Source organism: Sarcophilus harrisii, chromosome 4, assembly GCF_902635505.1.
Source record: "Sarcophilus harrisii chromosome 4, mSarHar1.11, whole genome shotgun sequence".
NCBI lineage: Eukaryota > Metazoa > Chordata > Mammalia > Dasyuromorphia > Dasyuridae > Sarcophilus > Sarcophilus harrisii.
In genome coordinates, this window is record NC_045429.1 from 132,508,750 (window position 1) to 132,534,759 (window position 26,010).

The 26,010-nt window shown below is 36.9% G+C and overlaps 1 protein-coding gene across 2 annotated transcripts in view; it reads left to right on the top strand.

The window, feature by feature from the left end:
* Positions 1-26,010, top strand: part of EZR (ezrin) — a 70,364-nt gene that overhangs the window by 36,549 nt on the left and 7,805 nt on the right. For both annotated transcript variants that reach the window (XM_003769572.4, XM_031937551.1), the window contains exons 4-10: positions 5,971-6,066; positions 7,165-7,439; positions 8,300-8,383; positions 9,751-9,897; positions 17,632-17,728; positions 23,031-23,194; positions 24,261-24,391. In XM_003769572.4, coding sequence (XP_003769620.1) covers positions 5,971-6,066; positions 7,165-7,439; positions 8,300-8,383; positions 9,751-9,897; positions 17,632-17,728; positions 23,031-23,194; positions 24,261-24,391 — 994 coding nt within the window. The remainder of the gene's footprint in view (positions 1-5,970; positions 6,067-7,164; positions 7,440-8,299; positions 8,384-9,750; positions 9,898-17,631; positions 17,729-23,030; positions 23,195-24,260; positions 24,392-26,010) is intronic.

The following is a 26,010-nucleotide window of genomic DNA, read 5'->3' on the forward strand; positions in this document are numbered from 1 at the left end:
ATTATAATAATGCTTTCTGAAATCTCTTTCAGAATTCAGGGACTGCATACTGACCTAATAGGTCGCAGTGGAACTTCTTGTGGCATTTTGGTACTAGAGTGCTGAATTTGAAGTCAGAAGTCTCAAAGTCTTGTCTCAGCCTTGATGCTTACCTAGATGTAGACTTATCAGTAGTTCTCTTAACCTTTAAATAAATAGCATTTATATAATTCTTTAAGATTTGCAAAGCACTTTACAGGTATCTTATTTAATCCTTACACTATCCCTGTAACTAGGTAATAGTACCTATTTTCCCATTTTACAGATAAGGGAACTTGAGGTTTAAGATTAAATGACACAGCTAGGGAGTGAACAAAGCAAGATTTTAATTGAGGATTTGCTTATTCCAAGTGCAGCCTTTTATTCTACGCAGTTGTGAGTGACAGCCTTATTTTCTTCACCTCTACAGTGGGGGTCCTAATGCCTGACATAGCCCACCTCTTGGTAAAGTTGTTTATTATTACCACCATTCTCTTCTTTGTAGTAGCAATTTCATTCTATGCCAGACTCAATACAGGCTTCATGTTTCTGCTTAAAAGTCACGTTCCAAAATCTAGCCATCTCTTAAAATATTGGTGCCAAACTTGTTGCAGACTCTTCATCTCCTATTTTGCAAGCATACTTAGTCAAAAATAAAAAATCCCATTTCCTCCAGGGCACATCCAGGTACTGCTGCACTCCCATCCGTTAATGACCTGAATGCTTATAGAGTTGTTCTGTTCCTCTGAGTACTCTGTGTACAGTATCTTATTATATTGGGTGACTTCTTGAAGCCTCATTGAATGTACCCCAAAGCTGGAAAGGCTGGATTTTACCTAACTATTACTTAGTTAGGACCATTCTAGTGATTTATCTCCACATGAGCTGCAAGGTTGTGATCTTGTTAGCCTCATCAACTCTTAAATATCATTTACTAAGAAATGTAAAGGTTGTAGTGTAGCAGTACCTAGATGTGGCAAGATGACTGATTCTTCATTCATTTTTAAGGTTTCTCTTTCCTTTCTCCCAGTAGTGCTAAAATATTATTGGATAGAGATCAGATAGAAAAGCATTGCCACTTTCAAGAAGGAGAAACTTCTTTATTAGTTTTATATTTATGATTGCACTACTATTAATAATAGCTAGCATTTATTTAGCTCTTTGAGGTTTATAAAATCCTTTACAAATATTCTCATGTGATCCTCCCAATAACCCAGGGAAGTTCGTGCTCTTATTCCCATTTTATAGAAAAAGAAAGTTAAAGTAGACCACTTTGTGACTTGCCCAGGATCACATAACTGAGGAGTGACTGAGGCTAGAGTTGAACTCAGGGTAATACTCTGTCCACTGTGCATCCTAGCTGCCTCATATCATGATTACTACAGTGTCATTTTTGGAGGCAAGTTGACCATTTTAATGCCGGAAATGTGCTGCTTAGGGAAGGGGCAGGCAGGAGCTATGGAAGAAGACAAATAGATATTGAAGTTGAATATGACTCAAATCAGAGATTAGGTAAATGAATGGGTTAAATGAAATCTATAGTATTTTGTACCCTAGGATACCAGATGGGTAACAAGTATGCCCTTGTTCAATAGGCTCGAGCAGGCTGCTACAGGAAGCTTTTCCATCCAGGTCTCCAGTGTTATGTTTTAATGTGTAGTTTGTCAACCTTGGACTCATCCCCAAAAAGTCATTTTAGTTACCTGAGGCAAATTTCCAGAAACTAATAGAAGCTGTACTATAGAAAAAGACTTCTATGGAATAGATGCCAGTTTCTTCTTAGCTACTTTAAGCCCCCAGAGAGAAAATGTTATCCAACTTTTCTTAACTCTTTTTTGAATATTTTTGCTTTCAGTTTCTGCAAATCTTGATGCTAGTGGTTCTTAATTGAGTTTTGAAGAAGATAGAATTCTTTTGACATTTGTTAAAAAATAGGAGACAAGGAATTTTAAAAGTGAGATTTTTTTTTCAAATATTGAGTCAAGGGAATTCTTGTTTTCTGGAAATGGGAGGGACTGTGTATTAGAGAAGAAGAATATTATAATCAAATGGTAACTATCTTACTACCAGTTAGTAAGATTTCAATAACTTTTTTTTTTTATTCAGAACTTACAGGAGGCTGGTGCATTGATTAGAGTTATGTATTTAGGATTACTGAAATCACTCACAAGTATTGACTAAAGTTCAGGGTCTATTTTATGTAAACCCATTTGTAAATTCACATTCTTCACATTCACACTCATTCATTCTTCCATGAAGTAGATAATCTGTATTAGAAAAAATGTCTTGGGTGAGGCTAAGCAAACAATAGAGATAAAGTGTGTGTGTGTGTGTGTGTGTGTGTGTGTGTGTGTGTGTGTGTGTAAAACTAGGGCAACTGAGTGGTGCAATGGATAGAGTAGCAAATCTGGAATAAGGAAAAATCATCTTCCTGAGTTCAGATCTGGCTTCAGACACTTACTAGCTCTGCTTCCTCATCTGTCAAAGCTGGAGAAGAAAATGACCAATCCCTTCAATATCTTTGCCAAGAAAACCCCAAATGAAGACACAGAGTTGGACACAATAACAAAAATTTTAAAAATAATTATCAACCCCAATATTATAAGGGATAGACCTTCACAAACCTCAAGAGGAGAGTTAATTAAATTTAGTGTTTAAGCCCATATAGTAGTGAGGATGTTGAGAAGAAAATGAATAAGTAGAGAACTATAAATGTTCTTTTAACTTGGACACTGCAGAAAATTACAAATGGTTACCTTCCATATATCCATTGATACAGTTCTTAGGATAATGTCATTGTTTCATGTATTGTCTGTTAAGGAATAATTCGGTTTTCATGTATAAATGATAACACAATTCTTGCCTTTATAGTGGGTAGGGGAAAAGGTGGAAGGAAGAGAATTCAGAGCCCAAAATTTAAAGAAATAATGCAGTTTGAACATGATGTGTGTTTTATTGATACATTTTTCTAGATAGAATCTTTACAATTTAGAGCTAGCAGGCTTTGCTACTGATGAGGAGATAAAATTTAGAAAGCAGAAGAAAACTTGCCCAACAGTACACATTCACAGCAGATCATTAGCTGAGTGAATCTTAGTCACCATCTCTCAGTTTGTGATGTGATGCTTCACAGACTTGCAAATTGGGAGCAATAAAAAGTATTTTCTTAAGAAGAAAGACTTTTCATTATAAGTTTACAATAATTTTAAAATGCTCATTGACATGATGGAATAAAGCACATGCTTTAGAATAAAAGAGCCTCAACTTCCATTTATGTACCATTTATGTCATGAGAATCATAGTTGCAAAGTTATAAAGGACCTCTTAGTCCTCTTCTTACTTTCCATTAGTATTGCCTACAACATTCCTAGTGTGTGGTCATCTACCTTAAAGACCTGCAGCAATAGGAAAATTACATATTGAGGGAAGTTCATCCAATAACATGTGGATGGAGAGAGAATTTTAGAAGACTTTGCAATATTGTCATTTTCCCCACATTTTTGCATAAGGTGGAGGAAGAATTGAAGTTGATACATGGTGGAAGAGGGAAGAGGGGTGAACAGAACATCTGAGAATGAAATTTGAAGCTTGTCAGGAATTCATGAATTTTGAGCTGGAAGGAACCTTAGAGATCATTATGTCCAAACCCTCATTTTTGGCAGATTAAGGAAGTTAAGACCCAGAGAAGTTAATTTACTTGGTCAGAGTTGTGTGAGTAGCAAATGGCATAGCTTGAATTCCCTATAAGATTTATCTTAAGTACAAAAAACAGTTGACATGTCTGCTTTTAGATTTGGTGGCTCCTAAGTAGTAAGGTAAATAGAGTACAAAGGCAAGTCACTTAACCTTGCCTCAGTTTCTCCATCTGCAAAATGAACTGGAGAAGGAGACTACTCCAGTATCTCTGCCAAGAAAACCACATGGATGGTTCTGGCTTGCTATGATCTATGAGGTTACAAAGAGTGAGATACAACTGAACAAAAGGCCTGGAGAGACTTACACGAACTGATGCTGAGTGAAATGAGCAGGACCAGGAGATCATTATATACTTCAACAACAATACTAGATGATGACTAGTCCTGATGGATCAGGCCATCCTCAGCAACAAGATCAACCAAATCATTTCTAATGGAGCAGTAATGAACTGAACTAACTATACCCAGAAAAAGAACTCTGGGAGATGACTAAAAACCATCACATTGAATTCCCAGTCCCTATATTTATGCACACCTGCGTCTTTGATTTCCTTCACAAGCTAATTGTACAATAATTCAGAGTCTGATTCTTTTTGTACAGCAAAATAATGTTTTGGTCATGTATAAAAAAAAAAAAAAAAAAAAAAAAAAAAGAGATACAACTGAACAAAACATGTCAGACAATGGTGAGCTAAACATTATTACAAAAATTAGCTTATTTGATCTTCATAACCCTACCAAAGTAGGTATTATTATTAGATTGCTTTTACATTTGAGCAAACTGAGGCAAACAGAGGTTAAGTGGTTTATCCACAATGTGTGAGGTCAGATTTAAAGTTAGATCTTTCTGATTTCAGGCCTAGCACCCTATCCACAGCTTTTAGAGAGATGGTCTCAAAAAGTCATATAGCCAACAAGAGTCATAAATGAGTGTTCCTGGCCTTGAGGTCATTCTGTCCACTATGCCATCTTCTTCTCAGACAGAATTAAGATCCCAAAAGACTTTGACATGTTAGTTAGACAGACCAAATCTCAGATTAATTTTATGAATTACTTATGAATTATGAAAGAATAGAAATTTTGAATTCTGAATTAATGAATTAGATGAAATGATCTAACAAGGATAAAATGTCTATCCTTGTTCAAAAAGCCACATGGGCAAGTATGGGGGAAGGGAAGATTCATTGTAGTTAAGGGGTATAAAGGGAGGTTGAATATAGTCTTTGGAATCTGTTCTCATTCTTTTTTTTTTTACTTTGAGTTCCTATGAAATAAAAAAATATATGTGTCTAAATTCTATGTCATAGATTAACCACTACTTCTCCCCCCAATCTTGCAACAGTGGGTTAGTTTTTCCATATTTTATTTAAATTAAATGTAAAACAAAGATTCTAAAAGTCCACATAACTTTAGCTTTTTATGAGCTCAAACCACTTTGAATGTCAGATTTTGGTTTAAAATGTAAATACCTTGTTTGGGATTTCTAACATGGTTAGATGGGGACCTCTTTTTCTTTTACAGCCTAAAAGAAACCATAAAATGTGGGGGCTCCCCCAGAAAAATCGAGTAGCTTTTGGAATTTTCAGCATGTGTTCAAAGCCTGGACTGAATGAATGAGCACAGATCATATGTTCATTGTGGAATATGCTGAATGGGTGTCCCGTAGTTCCCCTTGACCCCCAGTCATTCATATCCACAGTAGTAACAGCATGATACTCCCTGTGAATCAGATTGCAAGAGACTTTCTTTTCTTCAGAAACACCATAAAGAATTTTTTAAATGACTCATGAACAGTCCTTACTTTGAGTCAGGATTAAATCTTTCCCCTCCTCCACACCATGATATGAAGCTCCTGGCACTGGATGGTCATTATTTCACATCCTAGGAACCTAGAAGCCAAAAATCTGCCTGTCACTCCTTGGTGAATGTAAAACTTAAGCTTGCCTCTCTCCCAGCCCTCAGCATCGCCACCCTGGAAATGCGCCACCAGCTGTTTCCTGCCTTTCACACAATTGCTTCTTCCCTTCCCTGTCCTTAGCTGTCAGATTCCTGGACTGAGTGGTTGACAAGCAGAGCCATACCCAGAAGCACACAAGGACTTCTTAGATCTGTGTAGCAAGTGAGCCAGTCAGACTGGTTATTCCCTTGGGAATTGGGCTAACTCTAGGAAAACTGTATCATATTTTGGCTATCTGGCATTTCTGCCCATTTGGGAGAGGCATCCCTCTATAACTGATTTCTACATTTATATTTCCAGGTGGTTAAGACCATTGGCCTTCGGGAAGTGTGGTACTTTGGCCTCCAGTATGTGGATAATAAAGGATTTCCAACCTGGTTGAAGCTTGATAAAAAGGTAAATGAGGGTTAACTATTTACAGATTGTTAACCTGGGTGTGTTGGCTTGCTGATTTGATATTGACTGTTGATGAGGGAAACCTGAGCACTTTATTCTCCTTCTAGTCCGTCTTTTCATTTGTCTTTAAAGGACTTTAAAAAAAAAAATTATACTTGCAGATTTCCAGGGAACTGGCAGTCCTGGGAACTGGATATCTTATGTATTATAACTCCCTGCTTCATTGAGTCAATATGGTGTTTCCTTGTACTACTGTCATTGAACCTTGGGTTTGCTGGTCTGTTTGTTTATTTTAATTAGAATGTACCAGAGAAGCTAATTTGCTCCTGGGAAGAGTCTAAAAGCAACAACTAGATTTTTTTTTTAATATTTTATAAAAACATTCACTTTGTATTGCTTTGCTCAAGTTGGCTTAATTATGCCCCAGTACTTAAGAAAAGTTATTCTTATTTTTTAGCAGGTCTGAGATAAAGTAAACTAAGCATTAGTATTTTTCTTTCCCCTAAATTAAGATGTAAATCCAATGCCACATTTTCTCAAAGTTTAGTATAATATACTATAATAGAATTTGGCTAGCCTGTCTACCCACAATATGGTGGGAAAGGAGTCATTACTTATAAATATTAGAGCTCAGGGACAAGCCTTTCCAACTCCACCTTCCATACTGGGCAATTCCAATGATGTTTGTATGCTGAAGGTACTTCCAAAGCAGGGCCTATCTTTGGGTCTTTAGTCCCCCCTCTTAAATAAGAGCAGTTGGATAGGCTAGATAAGCCTATAATTTATGACCCTGTGAACATAGCTTGGATGTAAGGGTTGACCAGTAAACCAGAAGGAGACACAGATCAGTAATTGGCTCCTTCTGAATCCATGATAGGTGTCTACCAAAACAGAGATAGGCTGAAATTTTTTCTGATTTTTTTTTTTTTTTTGGCTTAATATACTCAAAAAGTATTTTAAAGAACCTTGTCCTAGCAAATGTGATCTTAGAGCCCCATTTGCATGTGCTTATGCATGCCATTGTTGCATAGATGATGTGTTGTGAAATCTAAAACTTTGTCATTTGAATTTTAAGTGGATTTGTTTCCTCTTGTCCAGGTTTCTGCTCAGGAAGTCAAAAAGGAGAGCCCTCTTCAGTTCAAATTCCGGGCCAAATTCTACCCAGAGGATGTACCTGAGGAACTGATCCAGGACATAACCCAGAAGCTGTTCTTCCTACAAGTGAAAGATGGAATCCTCAGTGATGAAATCTACTGCCCTCCTGAAACTGCAGTGCTTCTTGGGTCTTACGCTGTTCAAGCCAAGTTTGGCGATTATAATAAAGAAGTGCACAAAGCTGGGTACCTCAGCTCTGAACGTTTGATCCCTCAGAGGTAATCCCAAGCACTCTCTCCATCTGCCCTTCATCATCTAGTCATTCACTTGTGTCATTCTGCATAGGATGACACAAATAGTGTCGGGAGTGGCAGGGCCAGGGTTGGGACTCCAGTGACTTCTGGGTTTTGTACGTTTTTAAAGTGAGTCACTGGACTTTTGACTCTCCAGCCCACAAAGTGTACTTTGTGAAGAGATTGATGACTGCTTTTAGAATAGTTTCAGGTAGTGGGAGGAAAAAATAACCAGAAAGGAAAAATACCCTGTACTCATGGAAATATGAAGGGTGAGAACTGGGTGTGCCCTTTTCCTATTCATCACTGTATGTGAATAGAATCCTTTAAGTAGGATGTAAATTCCTTAACATTGGGGTATCCCTAGTGCCAGGTACAGTCCCTTTCACCTAATTAGTGCTTAATACATGTTGAATTGAGTTCAGCTCAGTCACATTTCTTCTAAGAAAGTAGCAATCTGAAAGAATGATAGTGGAGCCCACTTAAATCTCTGCTTAATGCATATGTTAATTTATTTTGTTTAATCTAGGAACTTCCCCATTACTATCTGTGTGATTTATATCCTTTTTCCTCTCTTGAGGAAAAAAAAAGACATTGCAGAATATTTAAGTTTTTCAACAAAGATTAGGGCAGATTTGGTCTGACAACCAGATCTAAATTTTTGCATTTCTCTATGCTGACTCCAATGTAGCAACAAAACCTTCTTAAAATTGTCTGAAGGAAACTAAGGATTTTTCTGGAGGTGGGAAAGAGAGGCAGATTTCATAGCTTTTAGCATCCTTTAAAAAAGAAAGAAAAAGAAGGAAAAAAAAAGAGGTATTAATTTCTTTCTTTCCATATTTCAGAGTAATGGACCAGCACAAGCTCTCCAGAGAACAGTGGGAAGATCGGATCCAGGTGTGGCACGCAGAACACTGTGGGATGCTGAAGTGAGTTCCCAGTTGTAGTACAAACTGGTATTTAGGTCATCTCCAGCTCTTCCAGTTAATCTTCTTTATCATGTGACTTCAGTTAGGAATTTCAAAGTAATTAGCTCTAGGAGGCTTTTGAACTGTTTTCCAGTCCTAATGCCTAATAAGGTATTAAAAGTTTTAATGTAACTGGTAGAGCATTTATTTTTGTTGTGGTTTTTTATTTATTTTTGATAATTAAATTATAGTTATAGCCCGAGGACCAGCCTTTACATAAAATTTTAGGAAAGCTCCTTCCCAGGCTATATTTCCTTTCTTGATACTTATTTTAGGGGAGGGAAAAAAAATCTTAACATCTCAAATAATACAGAGGCTGCTCCCCTCCTCCTTAAAAAAACCTTTTTGGTACCCTGTTTTTTTCTGGTACTTAAGAGGTATTGGTTTGCTCATGCATGGAATGCAAGATCATTGCCTCTTTATGGTTTTTTATTGGATGAGACAGAACCCCTAAAGGCACATTGATCTTAGAGAAACAGAAATGTTGCTTGGAATTGAGAAGTGCAGGTGTTTCTTTAAATATGTCTTATTGGGGCCTTTTTTTTCTCCATTATAGTCATTTCTGGAAATCTCATCCCCACTGTAACCCAGAAAAAATTGAGCCCAAACATCCTCCTACAGTGACCTCTGCATTCTAGCCAATGTTGTTGTTCTTTTAAATGGAGCAGCACCGCTTTGTTTTCTGATGTGAATGCTCCTTATTTTCATACTTTGGCAGTATTTTGATGTTGAATGCCAGACACAGTGTCTGGAAGGGTCTTGCTCATGAGGCTCCTGGCAGGCATAGATTATTACTTATGGCACCCCCGTGGCTGAACCCATCTGACACAAGTAAACTCCCTGGGCTGGGATGGACAAGGAAAAGCAGACACAGGAGAGTGGTTTGCAATAATAAATGAGGAAAGCCATGGGAACTCTGGAGTTAGCAGACAGGCCAGAGAAGAAATAATCTGCTAGGTCAGCTAAGATAAATACCATGTCACTTAATAAAGACATTTTTGTCTACTCTGCAAAGATATCAAAGAGGTTCTGTCTCAATTTGTCAAGTGAGCAATCCTTTACGATGGGAGGGATGGGCAACATCATTCACCCTGTGTGATTGGATGTCAGTGTTCACTCAGTTCTTTTCCACCAGTGATTCCTGCCCACCTTGGGATCCTTGCTGTTCTGATAGCCTCTCTTTGCTCTTCCTGAGTGCTATGGAGAGGGGTCGGGGAAGAATGACCAGTACATAAAAAACTGCTAAAACCATCCTTAATACAATGTGAAATTCATTTTATCCTAATCTAGCGTTTTGTGTGTGTCTGTGCTTTAATCTCCCTAATTAGAGATAATGCTATGCTGGAGTATTTGAAGATTGCTCAGGATTTGGAGATGTATGGGATCAATTATTTTGAGATAAAAAACAAAAAAGGAACAGACCTTTGGCTCGGAGTGGATGCCCTTGGGCTGAATATTTACGAGAAAGATGATAAGTGAGTTGCAACTTTTCTTTTTTTTCTTTTTTCCAACTGATGGGGTAGCAGGAATAGGGAACAGATGGGGAATTAGTAATTTTGAATAGGACTGAATGAAGGCCTTGGTTCAGCTTTGCGTTGGCCCAGGGAAAGGACAGTTCTTAAAGGTCTGTTTCTACTCTGTTGATACGAATACATCAAAAATTTGGCACAAAGACCTGTATTTGGCTCTACCTTCTTTCCTAATGTCATTGGGTATTAAGTGTTTTGAAGTACATGCATAGTCTTGAAATGTTCAGAATGTCAACTCTGTGGAGGACTGGGGAAGGAGTATAGTGGATCCATTAAAATTTGGATAAAATTCTATATACTTATTTATTTGAAGGAAAAACTAAGAGGGAATAAGAAAAAGTAATCCTGGGGAGCCTGGGATATGGGAAGGAATGGGATTGGGACAGGTGGATCATTAATGCCATCTTTCCCTGCCCATTTGTTTCTTTATGGAATAGGGTCTAATCACTAGAATTTATAGGTCCATCTGCCTTCCAAGCAGTTTCTGCAAAGGTTAGAAGCCAGTACCTGAAGGCTCATATCAAATTTCTGCTGATGCAGTTAACTAACATTTATTAAGCACCTGCTGTATGCCAGGCACTCTGCTAAGTTTTGGAGATACAAAAAGAAGCAAAAATTAATACCTACCCTGAAGTAGGAACTTACCATGTAATATTGAGAGAGTTAAAGAGATCTTTAAGGCTACATAAATTAGTGCATTAATATAGAATAAATAATATTTAGCATATGAGAACCAGGATTGTTTTGCTTTTGTCTTTGTATCTCCAGTGATGGAGAGGCAACTTGGCATAATTAATAGAGGGCTGGCCTCAAAAGTCAGTAAGTCCTGGATTCCAGTCCTGCCTCTAACATATTGGTTGCCTGACAATAATTATCACTTAAGCTTTCACTACTCTACAGGTGCTCATTTATATTAGTAGAGGGAGTTTTCTTACTGAAAATTCCCTATATTGATGAAATAATTTTTTTTTCATTTATTTATTTACTCAATGAAATCCAGGCCTGCACCAGAAACAAACCTGGACCAAAAACCTAAATCCAAGTGATATATTGTCTTGCATATAGTAGGCACTTAATGTATGCTTATTCCCTTTTCATCATCAACAGTGAGTAGAAGCTGTGAAGAGGCAGTTTAAATTTGATTAAAACAATAAAGAAAATCTTTTAGTAATATTATTCAAAGGAAATTGTCTTTATCAAGTTGTAGGTTTGCCCTCACTTTCCATGGAAATGTTTTTTGAGCATTTGAAGAGGATTATAAATGAGATTCTCCAAATATAGATTGGATTCAGTTGTCTCTGAGGTCCTGTTCAGATCTGAGATTCTTTGATTCTGGAGAGATACTTGGCCAATAATTTGGGCTACAGGAGGATGGGGGGGGGAACAGAATGATAATTTCCTGTTGTCCTTGCTCTAAAGGTCCTCCTATAGCTCAGAGCTATGTTACCTTTATAGTTGGGGGGGCTGTTGGGAGCACAAGGACCTATGGATTTTGAGTCACTAGTTAACCTTTGCTTCTTCAGTTTCTTCATCTGTAAAATGAGGATATAATCTATTAATCTGTTAATTTATCTCCTAGGATTGTTGTGAGGATCCAGTGAGATAATAATTGTGAAGTACTTATTAATTACTATACATTTTTGGGGGGAGGAGGATTGCTGAGGTAGTTGGGGTTAAGTGACTTGCCCAGGATCACACAGCCAGAAAATATTAAGTGTCTGAGGCCAGATTTAAGCTCAGGTTCTCCTGACTTCAGGGCTGGTGCTCTGTCCATTGCACCATCTAGCTGTTCCTGCTGTACATTTTTTATTATTATTTTAGTTGTTGTTATCTTTGTTTTATATATATATATATGTGTGTGTGTGTGTCCTATAGTCTTCTGAATCACAACTCCTGATTCTCAATTCCAAAAGTGGTATAGTACAGTGGGAAAAGTCTGGGGACTTGAGTTGATTCCAGACGTTGATGATTAATTGCAACCCTCTTAATCTTGAAAGGCTTCAGTTACCTTATCTGTCTAATGGGAATAATAATACTTGTACTGACTTCTCAGTATTTCTCAGAGTTATTGAGGAAAACCCTTTGGCTTACATAATGTGAGTTCTTATTATTCCAGGGCCCTTTTAGAAACAACCTGCTCCTCTAGCTATGTACCATTCTGTAAAATGAGCATGTTGGCTAAGATGAATCCCTGCAGTTCTAAAGGTATAGTTGTCACCCTTTTCCTGCTCCTCCCTGCTGAAAATAAATAATAAACAAACAAACAAACAAACAAATTTGTCAGGATCCTGGACTTAGAACTAAAAGAGACCTTTTGAGGTCCTTGAATTTAGCCCCCTTGTTTTTTGTTTTTACAAATTGCCCAGATTCACCCAGACATAAGTCTGGTATTTGAAAACAGGTTCCCCAAATGCTTAATTTTTTCCCCCATTGTGCCATGCACTTCCCGATCATACTCATTGATCATCCTCTACACTAAAACAATTACAAGGAATTACAAATGAGCTTCAAGGTCATTGTGTGTTTGGGTGGGGGGGGGTGTGATTTTTTTTTTTTTTAAAATGAGATGTTTTGGTTTAGTCAGATATAGGAGAAAAAAGAAAAGAAAAATTTGGTATTCTCTTTTCCTGCAACAAAGATTCAACTTGGGGAAATGAGGCTCAGCCTTCCTTGGATCCCAAGGAGAACAGTACATAAAATAAAAAGAAAAACCCATCATAAGATTGGAAGAGGGAGATAGCTTCTTATTCTTCAGCTTAGTTTTTTGAATGATGAAGTAATAAAACCATAGTTATCCAAACAGGTTTTTCAAGCCACATTTAATAACCATAGGCAGGAACTTGCTGATGTCGGCTTGTAACTGCCCCCAAACCACAAGCGTTTCTGTCTTTTCCTGAATAAGAGTTTGAGCCCCATTCAGACCTCCTTTTCTGCTCTCAGTCCTCTCCAATCTCAAGACTTGTCAGTTTAACTTGCGTTTCAGTTAATTTATTTGTATTTTCCCCCAGTTGCAAAACTTAAACTTGAGAAAGAAGAAAAAAAAAAGTGCTGATAATTTTCATTAACATCCTATCTACTTTCATCCATTAGAATGTAAACTCCTTAAAAGTGTCAACTGTCTTATTTCTTTGTATTACTTCCCCATCTTAGCACAGTACCTAGCATGTCATAAATCCAAATTAAATTCTCTCTCTCTCTCTTTCCCCCCCCCTCCTCCTCCTCCCTTCTTCCTCCTCCCTTCTTCCTCTCTTGTCTCTCTCGAGACACTCCCTTCACTGGAATTAGTCTATTGACCAAAGTTCTTTTCCTTTTGACTTTAGAAGTCAGTGAGTAAACATTTATGAAGTGCTTACCATGTGCCAGGCCCATTGGAGTAATCAAGGGCATTGAAAGTCAGGGTTGAAGACTGAGAGCTCACTAAAACTAGGAGATGTTAAATGTACACACATACACACATATCTATCCTTATCTAGCTCTTTATCTACACACTTATTCAGAGGCAGTGATACATAGTGGATAAAGAACTAGCTTTGGAATCAGGAAAGAAGGAGGTTCCAGCTTGCTTCTGATGCTAATCAAGTCACTTGAAGTTATCAGTGCTTTACACAATTACAGTAAGTTGCAAAACAATTGCTAACATGCCCAGTAGGTAAGAGGGGTTTCCTCAGTGGTAGTACCAATGAACTCAGAAATAGCAAAAAAAAAAAACAACAACAACAACAACAACCACCCCAAAACCCTCCCCATTGCTGATAATAACGTTGAGTTAAATGTTTAGAGTTCATTCTTCCAACATCAAAGAAACAGATAAAAGAAAGAGAAATTGAATCTCTTGAGAGCTATGTTATTAATAATAATAACAGTGATGATGATAAAAGCTAGCACTTATATGGCACTTTGAAGAGCACTTTACAAATATTATCTCATTTTATCCTCACAACAACCCTGGGGGGAGGAGGTAGATGCTATTTTATTCTTATTTTAGAGATGAGAAGGTGGAGATTAAATGACTTGTGTATAGGTACCCAACCCAATAGTAAGTATTAAGGTTTTAAGTCAATTCTTCCAAGGTGTTACCCAGGTGCCTCTAAAAGCAAGCACATCTCTCTGTAAGTACATCACTGAGACCTATCTGCTGCCTTTGTTAATGTTACTTGTACTTTCTTTTGAAAATGGCTGCTCAATTGTTTTTACCATTAGAGTGTAAGCTCTTTGAGGACAAGGTTTATTTTTTCTATCAAAGGAGTCTTGGATTTGGAGACCTAGAGAACCAAGGTTAAGATGTCATCTTTGTCATTTGCTTTTTGTGTTCACTAAACCCCGCTGGTTCTCCATTGTTGGTAAAAAGGGGTGGGAGGTTGGAGGTGAGAGAGAGATTGGATTGGACTTCCCTTAACTCTTAAATCCATGATTCTATATCTGTGCTTCATGATACCCACTCATTCTTAATTCTGTATATAATATAATATAACCACTTTTTTTAAAAAGCCTCTCTTGACCAAGGATGAAGTTCCAGTAAGAAAACTTTGTTCTTCTTAGCATGAGCCATTATAAATATAAATGTCTTTTTAAAAAAATCTTTCCAAGCTTTGTTCTGTTTTTCCAAGTATTTAAATTGATCCCTGTAATACCATTTTTTTAAAGATATGGCCTTCATGATCAGTTCTCTACTTTGGACATTGAAACCATGCTCATAAATGGTTATGGCTTGTAATTCATCCTTGAAGCTTCATGGTTTTTCAAAAGGTCAGGCCACAGCTGAAGGCTGCTCCCAGTCATCAGAGATCCATGGCAAAATGCCCAGACCCACAACCAAGTAACTGGAAAGATGATGGCACAGACTGATGATCTAATTTTTCCAAGAATAGCAACAGAAATTCTGTATGTTCAAGATGAGGGAGTAGGTAATGATAGGAATACATGGAAACCATCCGTTTCCTGGTTGCTTAGTGTTTAGAAAGAGTTGTAAACTTAGTCTCTCTGGTCCCACAGCATTAATTATCCCATCGCAAATTGAGCAACACTCTTGTGGTTCATTGTTTCTTTCTTATTACCAGCGGTGATGTGGGCTTCCCACAGAAACTGCATAAGTAATGACTATATGTACACCTGATGAAGGAAGCTAAATCAGATGATCCCTTTAAGCCCCTTCTACCTGTTAATGCTGATTCATATAGTTGACATATACAGATTGTTGACACCTTGTGTATGTATGAATACATACAGGAAAATTACTTTAGATCTTATTTGTTTAAATAATTTAAATCACAGTACATATATCTATCCATCATACCTTTGATCTTTTTATCCTACTAGCTGTGTGATTTTGGACAAATCAGTTAACCTCCCTGTGCCTCAGTTTTCCCATCTGTAAAATGAGGGAGTTAGGAAGGATGTTTGTTCTCTTTCTGCTCTTGTGACCCTATGTCCTTTCCCTCATTGTGAATAATGTGAACTACGCAGCTAAATGGAGATTGGTTCTACCCTTGTCTCTTAACAACATCACAGCATATATGCTAAATAATAATTGATACTTCAGTTCAGAACCTGGCCTGTATTGCCCATAAAGATTATGATTGGAGTTTTAATTCAATACTTATTTAAGTGCCCAATATGATTCAGTAGAATGAGTGCAGAATTTGCAGTTAAAGATTCAGGATTTGCTATTTATAAAACATTAGAACCTTGGACTATTCACTTAACTTGTAAGCTTCAGTTTGATTTCCTATAAAATTTCCTTCTCTAATGTCCGCAGGAGATTCCTAAAGTGATCCAATGATGATGATCCATTATGTTGGGTGCTATGAGAGAAAAGGGAAATATTAGTTAGGATCCTTACCCTCAATGAAATTCCAAGTCTCAGAAAGAAATGATATGTTTAAAAAGTAGAGCACACTATGAGAATTTCATACCTGTGCCAAACGTAGAATTGAAAGTTACCTATTTAGCAAGTGTTCAAACACATATTATTTTTCTATAACAGATTTGTATATACAAGACAAAACACAATAGGTTTTAGAATTTCAATTTAATTGGACACTTAATGAAACATTTGTTAAACATTTAGAATATGTAAGGTGCTAGCAATACAAGGACAAAAATTAAAGATAACTCCTGTCTTCAAGGAGCTTACATCATAATTGGGAATAAAACATTTAAGTAGAAGAATAAGTTTAGATACTTTGAGAAGGGAAAAAGTACTAACAACTAGTGAATCTCCCCCCCCCCCCCAAAAAAAAAAAAATAAATAAATAAATAAATAAAATCGTGTACCTAAGATAAGCTTTGAAGAATTCTAAGAGATGAAAGAGAAGAAAGTGTTTTAGACAGGGATGCAAAGACATGCAGATGGAAAGTGGGGTTTGGACATGTTTAAAAGAATTGTAGAATGAATCCACAAATAGTAATGACCATAGTATAGTAGTACTAATAATGGTAGTAGTAGTAGCAGCAGTTAGCATTTATGTAAATGCTTTAAGGTTTACAAACCACTTTACAAATAAGTAACTGAGGCCATTATAGGTTGGAACCCAACTATAAAGTACTTTAAAACCTTAAGAGTTTGCATTTTATTTTAGGAGTAGTAGAGAGCCACTGAAAAATGACTTTTGAGTAGGAAAGTAAGTTAGTGATAACAGAACTTTAGAAAGAGTACGTTGACAGCTATTTGGAGAACAGATTAGAAAGGAGGAATGACCTGTTAAGAGACTGTTATGGATGGGAGATAATGACATTTTTTTAATTAAATTTTTTTGTTACATTTTAAGTTCTGAAGTATCTCCCTCCTTTCCCACTTCACACTAGAGAACCCACCCTTTCTAACTCACAACATTCACATATACATAAAACACTCTATCCATATTTCTCGTTATCAGTTCTTTCTCTGGAGGAAACTAGCATCTTCATATTAACTTTGTAGTTGATTTGAGTATAAATAATACTCAGAATAATTTAGTTGTTCACAATTATTCTTTAAACAATATTACTATTGCCATGTACAATATTCTCTTATTCTTCAGTATTTCATGCAAATCTTTCCATGTTTTTCTAAAGTGAATTCCAGTTCTTTGCTCCCACAAAGAAAGCTGCTACAAATATCTTGTTTCCCTGATCACTTTGGAAAATAGACTCAATAGTGGTATTGCTGGGTCAAAGGCATATACAATTTTATAACTCTTAGGGCATAATTCCAGATTGTTCTTCAAAATGGTTGAATCAATTCACAGTTCCACCAAAAGTGTATTAGAATCCCAGAGATCTTGAACTTGCATGACAGCTTTGTGAATATAGAGAATGGAATAGGTATGAGAGATCTGAAGTATAATAACATCAGCAAACACTTTCAGCTGGGTTTGGAATATGGGAATTGAGGGATAGGGGATATGTAAATATGATTTCAAGGTTGCAAATCAGGCTGACTTAAAAAGATGGTGGTGGTCTCAATAGAAATATGAACATTTGCAAGGGGAAGGTTATAAGGGAAGATGGTATTCCATTTTTGTATATGTTTAGTCTGAAAAGATCATTGGACATTCAGATGGAGATGTCTAGGAAATATTTGTTGATGTAGGATTGATTGTTTTATTCGGGAGAGAGGATTTGGGAGTCATCTGAGGAGAAATGATTCTCAGTAGACCCATAAATGTATATTAATCTTTTTTTCTCTTTTTATTTCTTTAGATTGACCCCAAAGATTGGCTTCCCTTGGAGCGAAATCAGAAACATCTCTTTCAATGACAAAAAGTTTGTCATTAAACCCATTGACAAGAAGGCACCTGTAAGTTTACTTGAATTTGAGGCACTTGGTTTTTATTTTTAGTCTCCAAGGCAAAATGAGGTTCTGAGACAATACTCAGATTGCTCTGACATTTGAAAAGAAGCTGGAGACTTAGCCTGTTCACTTATGTGGGAAGAATAATTACTAGCACAGTTGTATAGAAAGGACCTTTTGTGTCATATGACTGATCCTTATGGTATGAGGATGAATGGAAAACCTACGCTAATGGAGAGCCAGACATCCCCATTAACCTAGTTTTTATTCAGAGTAGCCTTTTTCCCCTAATGAATCATTGCCTCTCTGGGCAGAGCGTTTCTTATTCTTAATAGCTGGATGACCCTGTGCAAGTCACTGACCTTGATTGCCTAACCACCCCACCCCCCAAAAAAAGAAAAAGAAAAGTTATCAGTATCCTCTTATGGAACTGGGGGCCTCAGGGATGATAATTCGTCATTGTTTATCTTGCTGGATGTTGGGAACTACTCTTGTCCACTGGACATGTGTGTTACAGTGCCATTTTCTTGGTCTCAGGTGGATTTTTAACTATGGGGCCTCTAGCAACAGACCTTTGAGCATGGAAACTTAACTGGATTAAGAGAAATTAGGCTCATAATTTGGATTTTACTTAGGGAAAACCTGCCAATTTCTTGTCTGACGGGACTCAAGAGATTGGCTTATGATTTGACCAGAGCAAGTATTCTTAACCTGAACCCCATTGTCAGTCTAGTCAGACATTGTCAAAATAAATGAAATACAAAGGCAACCAATGATATTGAAATTAATTCAAATTAACAAACTATCCCTGGAACCCTTGAGGATCCTTGAACGCCAATTTAGATGATCATCTATGGCCCCTTCCAACCACATTAGCTCTGATTGTGATTGACATATATTGAAAGTAATGGTTTATTTGGAGTTGGTTTGTTTGGGGTTTTTCCAATCTTTTCAAGATAATGGACAGATTTTTTTTTGCCTGCTGCTTCTCTGAACTTTTGAATCCAACACAATACAATATGTATTTATTAGTTATTATGGAACATTTTATTTTATTATTAATGTTATATTAATGTGTTATTTAATATATATTAGTGATTATTTCACAAATAAACATTTGGCAACTGAAAACTGCTTATAATCTCTCCGTGAACAAAAGCCAGTTTCTTTAGTACCTGTTCTGTATTTTACCAAAATTATAATGAAGGGAAAAGACTTGGTGTGCTTGTATAATTTTGGTTCCTTAGTTACAACATTAAGCTTAGGAGGACAAACATGGGCTGTAGTCCATGCATTGGATATTTATTTACCCACTTGAGACTGGGTATTGCTTAGGGATGGAAACCCGCTCAAGAAAAAACATAGTGCTATTGTCGGATTACTTTTCCTGTAGTGTCAGCACAGCATAATTTAGAATCAGCATGTCTTGACATAGTTTGTGAAGGTATTTTCTTCTTTAATGAAAATCCTTCCTGCTGTTTGTGAACTCTTGCCTCTTCCACTGTTGGTAGTAACACAGTTATTTAAAATTAAAGCAGTATTTAATGCCAGGATTTCAATTCCAGGAGCAATTCACATTAATTTACAGCATCCCTCTGAGCAAGGTTCATTGTAGTTAGTTTAGTGGTATTATTGATGCTGAAAACTGAGGCAAAAGCAAGCTGGGAATGACAACAAGAGTTGTCCATTTGTAGCAGAGAGTGCCGGATCTATAGTTCACAAAATCAGATTTGACATTGTAAGTGCTATCTGTGTGACTGTGGGCACATTACTTAAGCCTTTTGGAGTCATGGTTTATTTATCTGTAAATTAAGAGGGGAAGAACCTAAGCAACCACAGTTCTTTCCAGTATTAAATCCTGTGATTCTTTTTATTTTTTTCTCAGTAAAATTTTGTTTTTCCAAATACATGTAAAGATAATGTTCAGAATTCATTTTTGTAAGACTTTGTGTTGTAAATTTTTCACCCTTCCCTTTTTGCCTCCCCCCTCCCCCAGACAACAAGCAATCCGATAATAGTTTAAATATATACAGGCCTTGTAACCATATTTCCATATTTGTCATGTTGTTCAAGAACAACATTTCTTTTTAAAAATGACTTTTTGTATATTTTCATGCAACTCTGTAGATTCATAGATTTAGGGCTAGAATCAATCTTAGGGGTTATCTACAGATGAGTCCGCTCAGCTTACAAATTGGTCCTTCATCTAACAAATGACAGAACTGGACATTTTAAAAATATTTTTATTTTCAGTTCCAAATTCTCTCCCTTCTTCCATGCTTTCCTCCATCTATTGAGAAGTCAAAAAATGAAATAATCATTCTATATATGAAATCATTCAAAATATGTTTCCATATTAGCCATCCTTCCCTTCCTTTTCTTCCTTCCTTCCCTCCTTCCTCCTTTTCTTCCTTTCCTTCTTCCTCTTTCCTTCCTCCCTCCCTCTCTTCCCTCTCCCTTCCTTCCCTCCTCCTTTTCTTCCTTCTTTCTCCTTCCTTCCTTAATCCCTCCCTCTCTCTTCCCTCTCCCTTCCTTCCCTCTCTCTTCCTCCCTCTCCTTTTCTTCCTTCCTCCTTTTCTTCCTTTCTTTCTCCTTCCTCCCTCCCTCCCTCCCTCCCTCTCTCTCTCTTCCCTCTCCCTTCCTTCCTCTCCTTTTCTCCCTCTCTCCTTTCCTTCCTTCCGCTCTTCTTCCCTTCCTTCCTTCTATTCCATTTCTTCCTCTTCTTTCCATAAAATTATTTCACATTTGGAATTTATTTTCTAATAATGAATTTTCAGGCCAATTCATGATTATCTTGATGATTACCCTTCCCCCCTTCTTGACTTTTTTGTGGCTTTTTACAAGATGAGGCAGTATGGATATAAACCATCTTCTCTAAAAGCTTTTTCATGGTGAGCAATGGAAACTAAGGTTTTGAAGTATAGTCTTTTATTTCAAAGATACAAAAATAGAATCTCAGAGATGAAGATTGTACGTGCCATGTCAAGATTCCTTATCTCGACTGGCTTGTGCAGGGTCCAACAAGTACACAATGTCCAGTAAGTTTCCCTGTCAGCTTTCAAATGAACCGTTGTATTGTAGCCACAGAAAGTTGTGATAGACTTTTCTCCCCCAGTCATGGTTTTGCTAATGATCATGCATTTCCTTATTAAAAGTCAGCTGCTTAGCACAGCTCCTCAGCTTACAAATGTGTTGTATTTCATTGAACCAACAAGAATGGACCAGTTGAGGGGTACTACCTCTAGTGGCTAAATCCCTTTGACAAAGTTTGGGGATTTCTTCCTCAGAATAAATGTCCCAACCTCTTTCTTGTTAGCTTGTTAAAGACTAGCAGATGTAATGTCCCCAAGAAAGACGGACTTTTTCTGTTTTCTTTTTTGTTTTGTTTTAAATCAAAAAGGATTTTATCCAGCTGATTTCAGAGTTGAGTAGCAATTCTTAAGAAGTGCTAACCAGTTAACAACTTTTGACCCTTTGTTCCAAAAAGGAAAACTTTTAATTAAATTCTAGAGGCACCCTGTTACCGCTTGGCTCTGACGCAGCAGTGAACTTTGAAGCCTGTGGTCACCTTTACAAGGGTACATCCAGATTTCTGCCACATAGTTTTGGAGCTCTGAAACCAAGAAACTTAACAAAAACAGAAAAGAGCCCATGGCCATACTCATTGGCATGAGGGTAACCTGGGAGAATAACCCAAAAATTTCTTGGTGGCTTGGGACCAACCTATTTTTGAGAATGTTTCTCTTCCAGTCTTCTGTTTTCCTCCTTAGGTGGTTGTCTTTAATCTCCTAGATTTACCTCCATGGGTTTTCCTATCCGGAATTCGCTTTCCCAAGGGCAGTGTTATTTAAGTGAATTTTAGGAAAACAAGCCTCATGTGTCCAGAGAAAAAAGTATGTAGGGTGGTTTTGCCTCCAGAGGTTTCCATAGTGGCCATGGACTTAGAAATCTAAAAAAATGGTGACTCTGCAAGTGAGGAGTATCAACAGATGTGATTGCTCAGCTCTTCTACTTTAGATCATAAACTGGTTATCTGAAAGGCAATGCACTGTTTCCTCCCTTTTGCTTTTTTCCTCTGTCCCCTCTCCTTTGGGAACCCTGAACAACATTGCAAAACTAAATTGATTCCCCTAATTGCTCTAGGGGACTGGCTGCTCTAGAGATGCAATCTTAGTTCTTGGAAGACTTTAGTTAGTAAAAAATCTCATCTCAGTCTAATTTTTTTTTAAGCCAAATAGTTCTTTGCATATTTTCATTAGTCACATTTAGGACTCATTTATGGTACATGATTATGAAGCCATAATACAATCTTGTTGTATAATAAAAGGTAGATGGGTAATAAAAATATATTTTCTCCCAATTTCTCAGATATTACTGTCTTAGGAAACTTGATGATTTAAAGCAAGTATTTGAACTCCAGAGGGAGATTTCTCTAAGAAAGATCAGAAGTAGAAGGTTTCTGAGATTGATGTTGCAGTAACATCTAAAATCATCCCTTTATTATCAGTATTCAGAATTCTTTATTTATATATACAGATATCTAAATTTATTCTTAAATGACAGTTGCTTCTCAATATTTTTGATGTTCCCAGTAAAATCTTGGTCTACTAATTATTTGTATAGTGTAGATTTTTGTATCTCATATGTATCTTGTTTTTCTTAAGATAGTGTTGGCAGGTTGGTGGGCGACCTTGTGGTTATAAGAAGTGAGGAAAGGAGTTAGATCGAAGCACTTTTGCCTTAATATAATTGTTTTTGTTACTAAACCATTATTCACTATTCTCTACTTCTTATTGAACCTGATATTAGGATAAGGTTGAAGGCCAAGAAAAATGCTTTCAGATGTCTCTGCCTTAATAAGAGCACAGGAGTTCCTTTCTGGCTCTTGAAATTCTGATTAATGCATCCCGTTCCAGTGAAACAAACAATAGTTTCATATGAACACTTATTTGTTGAGCGAACATCTACTGCAAATGGAGCATATTATATGATTTTTTTAGATACAGTGGAAATCACAAAGTCCTTTGTCCTCAGAAAGCCTACAATCTAATGGAGGACATTTCTCTTTGTGAGCTTACTCATTCTCATCCTGAAGAGCTTAGGTCACCTAATAGTGGAGGAAGCCCAGCAGGAAATTCCATTTCTGTCTCCATCTCTTGCTTTTGGATTGGTGCAATATTACTTCCTTGAAAGGGCAGAAACCCTTGTTTTGTACCCAAACGCCTTTCAACTTTAATATCTTAAGATACACCTGTGATTTGGAAGATGGCAAAGTGTATCACAAGAGAAATTCTATTTTGTCTTGTAGGACTTTGTGTTTTATGCGCCTCGGCTTCGGATTAATAAGCGGATCCTTCAGCTTTGCATGGGGAACCATGAGCTGTACATGCGCCGTAGGAAGCCAGATACCATTGAGGTACAGCAGATGAAAGCCCAAGCACGGGAAGAGAAGCACCAGAAACAACTGGAGAGGTGAGCTAAGAGGGGGACATCAGGACCAAGGAAAGCAGTTCTTTGTACCTTGTATGCAAGTAGTCCTGGTGAATGGAATTAGAGCGACATCCCAACATGAATCATAGATTTAAAACTTGGACAGTATCTCAATTTTTGCCCCCTTTTTTGACAGATCAGGAAATAGCAGAGTCCTCCAGCTCCATATCTCATACCCTTTGTACTACACTGCCTCTCTAGAGAAGGCTGTTGTTCATCTATATAAAATACTAAGCACCAAACCAGCTCCAGCCCAACACTTTCTTCCTACCTATATCACCTTTTAACTATTTTTTCTATCTTCCTCAATGTATTCGCCTCCTCTGTGCTTAGCACTGTGCCCTGGCACATAGTAAACATTTAATAAATGCTTCTTGCCAAACATATACAGGCCTGCTCGCTAAACACAAGGAGTCAGGAGACCTGAGTTGCAGTCCTGACTATATCACTAAGTAGTTGTGTGGTTTGAGGAGTACCTTAGACCTCAGGTTTCCTTGTTGGAAAGAAACAAATTGATCTTTTCCAACTCTGAATTTCTCTGATTACTCTAATGTTGGATGTTTATGTCTCTGGGATTAAAAACTCCTTGGCAGTCACAACTTTCCAAAAGACCCACATGCATTGAATATAATTTAATTTTAATTTAATTTGTTTTTATATATTTATATTGTATTTATATTAATTTAACTTAGCATTATAATATGAAGGTGTTGGGACTTAAGAAACAAAAGTTCCCCAATTGCCTTGGATGCTGAATGTCCAAAGATACAAGATGAGAAACTGTAGAAAGATCTAAGGATCACTTTCATTATAAACTACCATGAGGATGGGTTTTATTGGTGAGGCTGGTTTAGAAATTAATATGTTCTTCTACATTCATGGTGGAAAGACAAAAAGGGCTACAGGGCATGTGAGAAAGAGAATCTTCCCATAGGCTTTAGAAGAATTAAAAAGCCCACGGTTTCCACAGTTGTTCAAGTGTCTGTAGTTTTCCTTCTGAAGTTTGAAATTTTTCTCTTTTTCTTCCACCTCTTCCTCTTTCCAATAGGCAGCAGTTGGAAACTGAAAAGAAGAAAAGAGAGATTGTTGAACGAGAGAAGGAGCAGATGTTGCGAGAGAAGGAGGAACTGATGCAAAGGCTTCAGGATTATGAACAAAAGACCAAGAAAGCAGAAAAGGGTAAAGAGGATAATGGTATAGGAGCGGTTGAGTTGTCCTTTGTCGTGGGGGACTGGAGTAATGTAGGGAGAGAGATTGGCGTGGCGGGGGAGAGAACACAGAAACAGACATTAGAAAACAGTGGAAGAAAAGAGTCAGAAAAGCAGAAAGCAAAGACAGAGAAGCAGAAATAGAGGGAGAGATGGGGAGAAAGATAAAGAGAGATAGAAATGGAGAAAAAGGTAGAGGAGAAGAGACAGAGAAAGAGAAGCAGAAGGGAGGAGAGAGGAAAAGAGATAATAAAGACAGATGAAAATGGGGAAGAGAGATAGAAAGATAAAGAGAGAGATGGGAAAGAGGAAAAAAGGGAAAGGGAGGGAGAAAGAGGCAGCATCTTGTGCTATGCCTTATTTGTACATAGTTGTTTACTTGTCGGATTATGAGCTTCATTTAGGGCAGGGACTATTTCTTTGTGTTCCCAGTGCTTAGAATAGTAAGTAGTGGACTCTTAATATATGTCCCTTAACCTGTTGACTTGAAAGAGGCATTGAATTATGAACTTGGGTCTTAGGGTCAAAAAATCTGAGCTGTAATGCCAGCTGGTATTTACTGCCTATGTCTGTAGGAAAAGTCACTTAACTTATGAGCCTTGATTTTTCCTATTGTAAAATGGGATAATTATACTTAACACTGCCTCACAAGGTTGTTTTTACATATGTATATGTGTGTGTGTGTGCATATATGTATCTTTTATAAATTCCAGTTAAATTTGGGTGTAATTGTTGTGCTGTTACAAAAATTTTTTTTTATTTTGCTATAAAAAGAATTGCACTATAGGATTTATTGTGTATTTGAGTACTATGATCAAAAACTTGGTTTGTTGTCATCTATATGATAAAATGTATATACGTGCATACACACACATCTACATATCTACATATAGTTACTATATACATGCATGTGTATGTATGTGTGTATATACCAATCTTATAAATTGCAGATAAATTTGGGTGTGATAATTTGTGCTGTTAAAAAATTTTTTTTTCGCTATGAAAAGAATGTTGCTTTAGGATTTGTTATGCATCAAAAATTTGGTTTGTTCACACTTCTATATGCATGCACACACATATTTATATATCTACGTATAATTATATATACAGCATGTATGTGTTAAACATACCTCAGATATATATATATATCTGTGTACACACACACACACACACACACACACACACGTAAAGCTTTTATAAATTCCAGATAAATTTGGGTATAATTTTGATGTTATAAAAAACATTTTTTTTTTTGCTATAAAAAGAATTTCAGTGCAGGATTTATTGTGCATTTGAGTACTTTGTCAAAAATTTGGGTTGTTCACACTCTACGGTAAAATATATATACATGCATACACATATCTACATATAGTTACATACACACACACACACACACACACACACTTATGCATATGTGTGTGTATGCAAATCTTATAAATTCCAGATAAATTTGGGTGTAATTATGGGTTACGATTTTTTTTTTTTTTTTTTTTTTTTTTTGGTAATGAAAAGAATTTTGCTATAGGATTTGTTGTGCATTTGAGTGATTTGTCAAAAATTTGGTTTGTTCACACTTCTATGTGGTAAGGT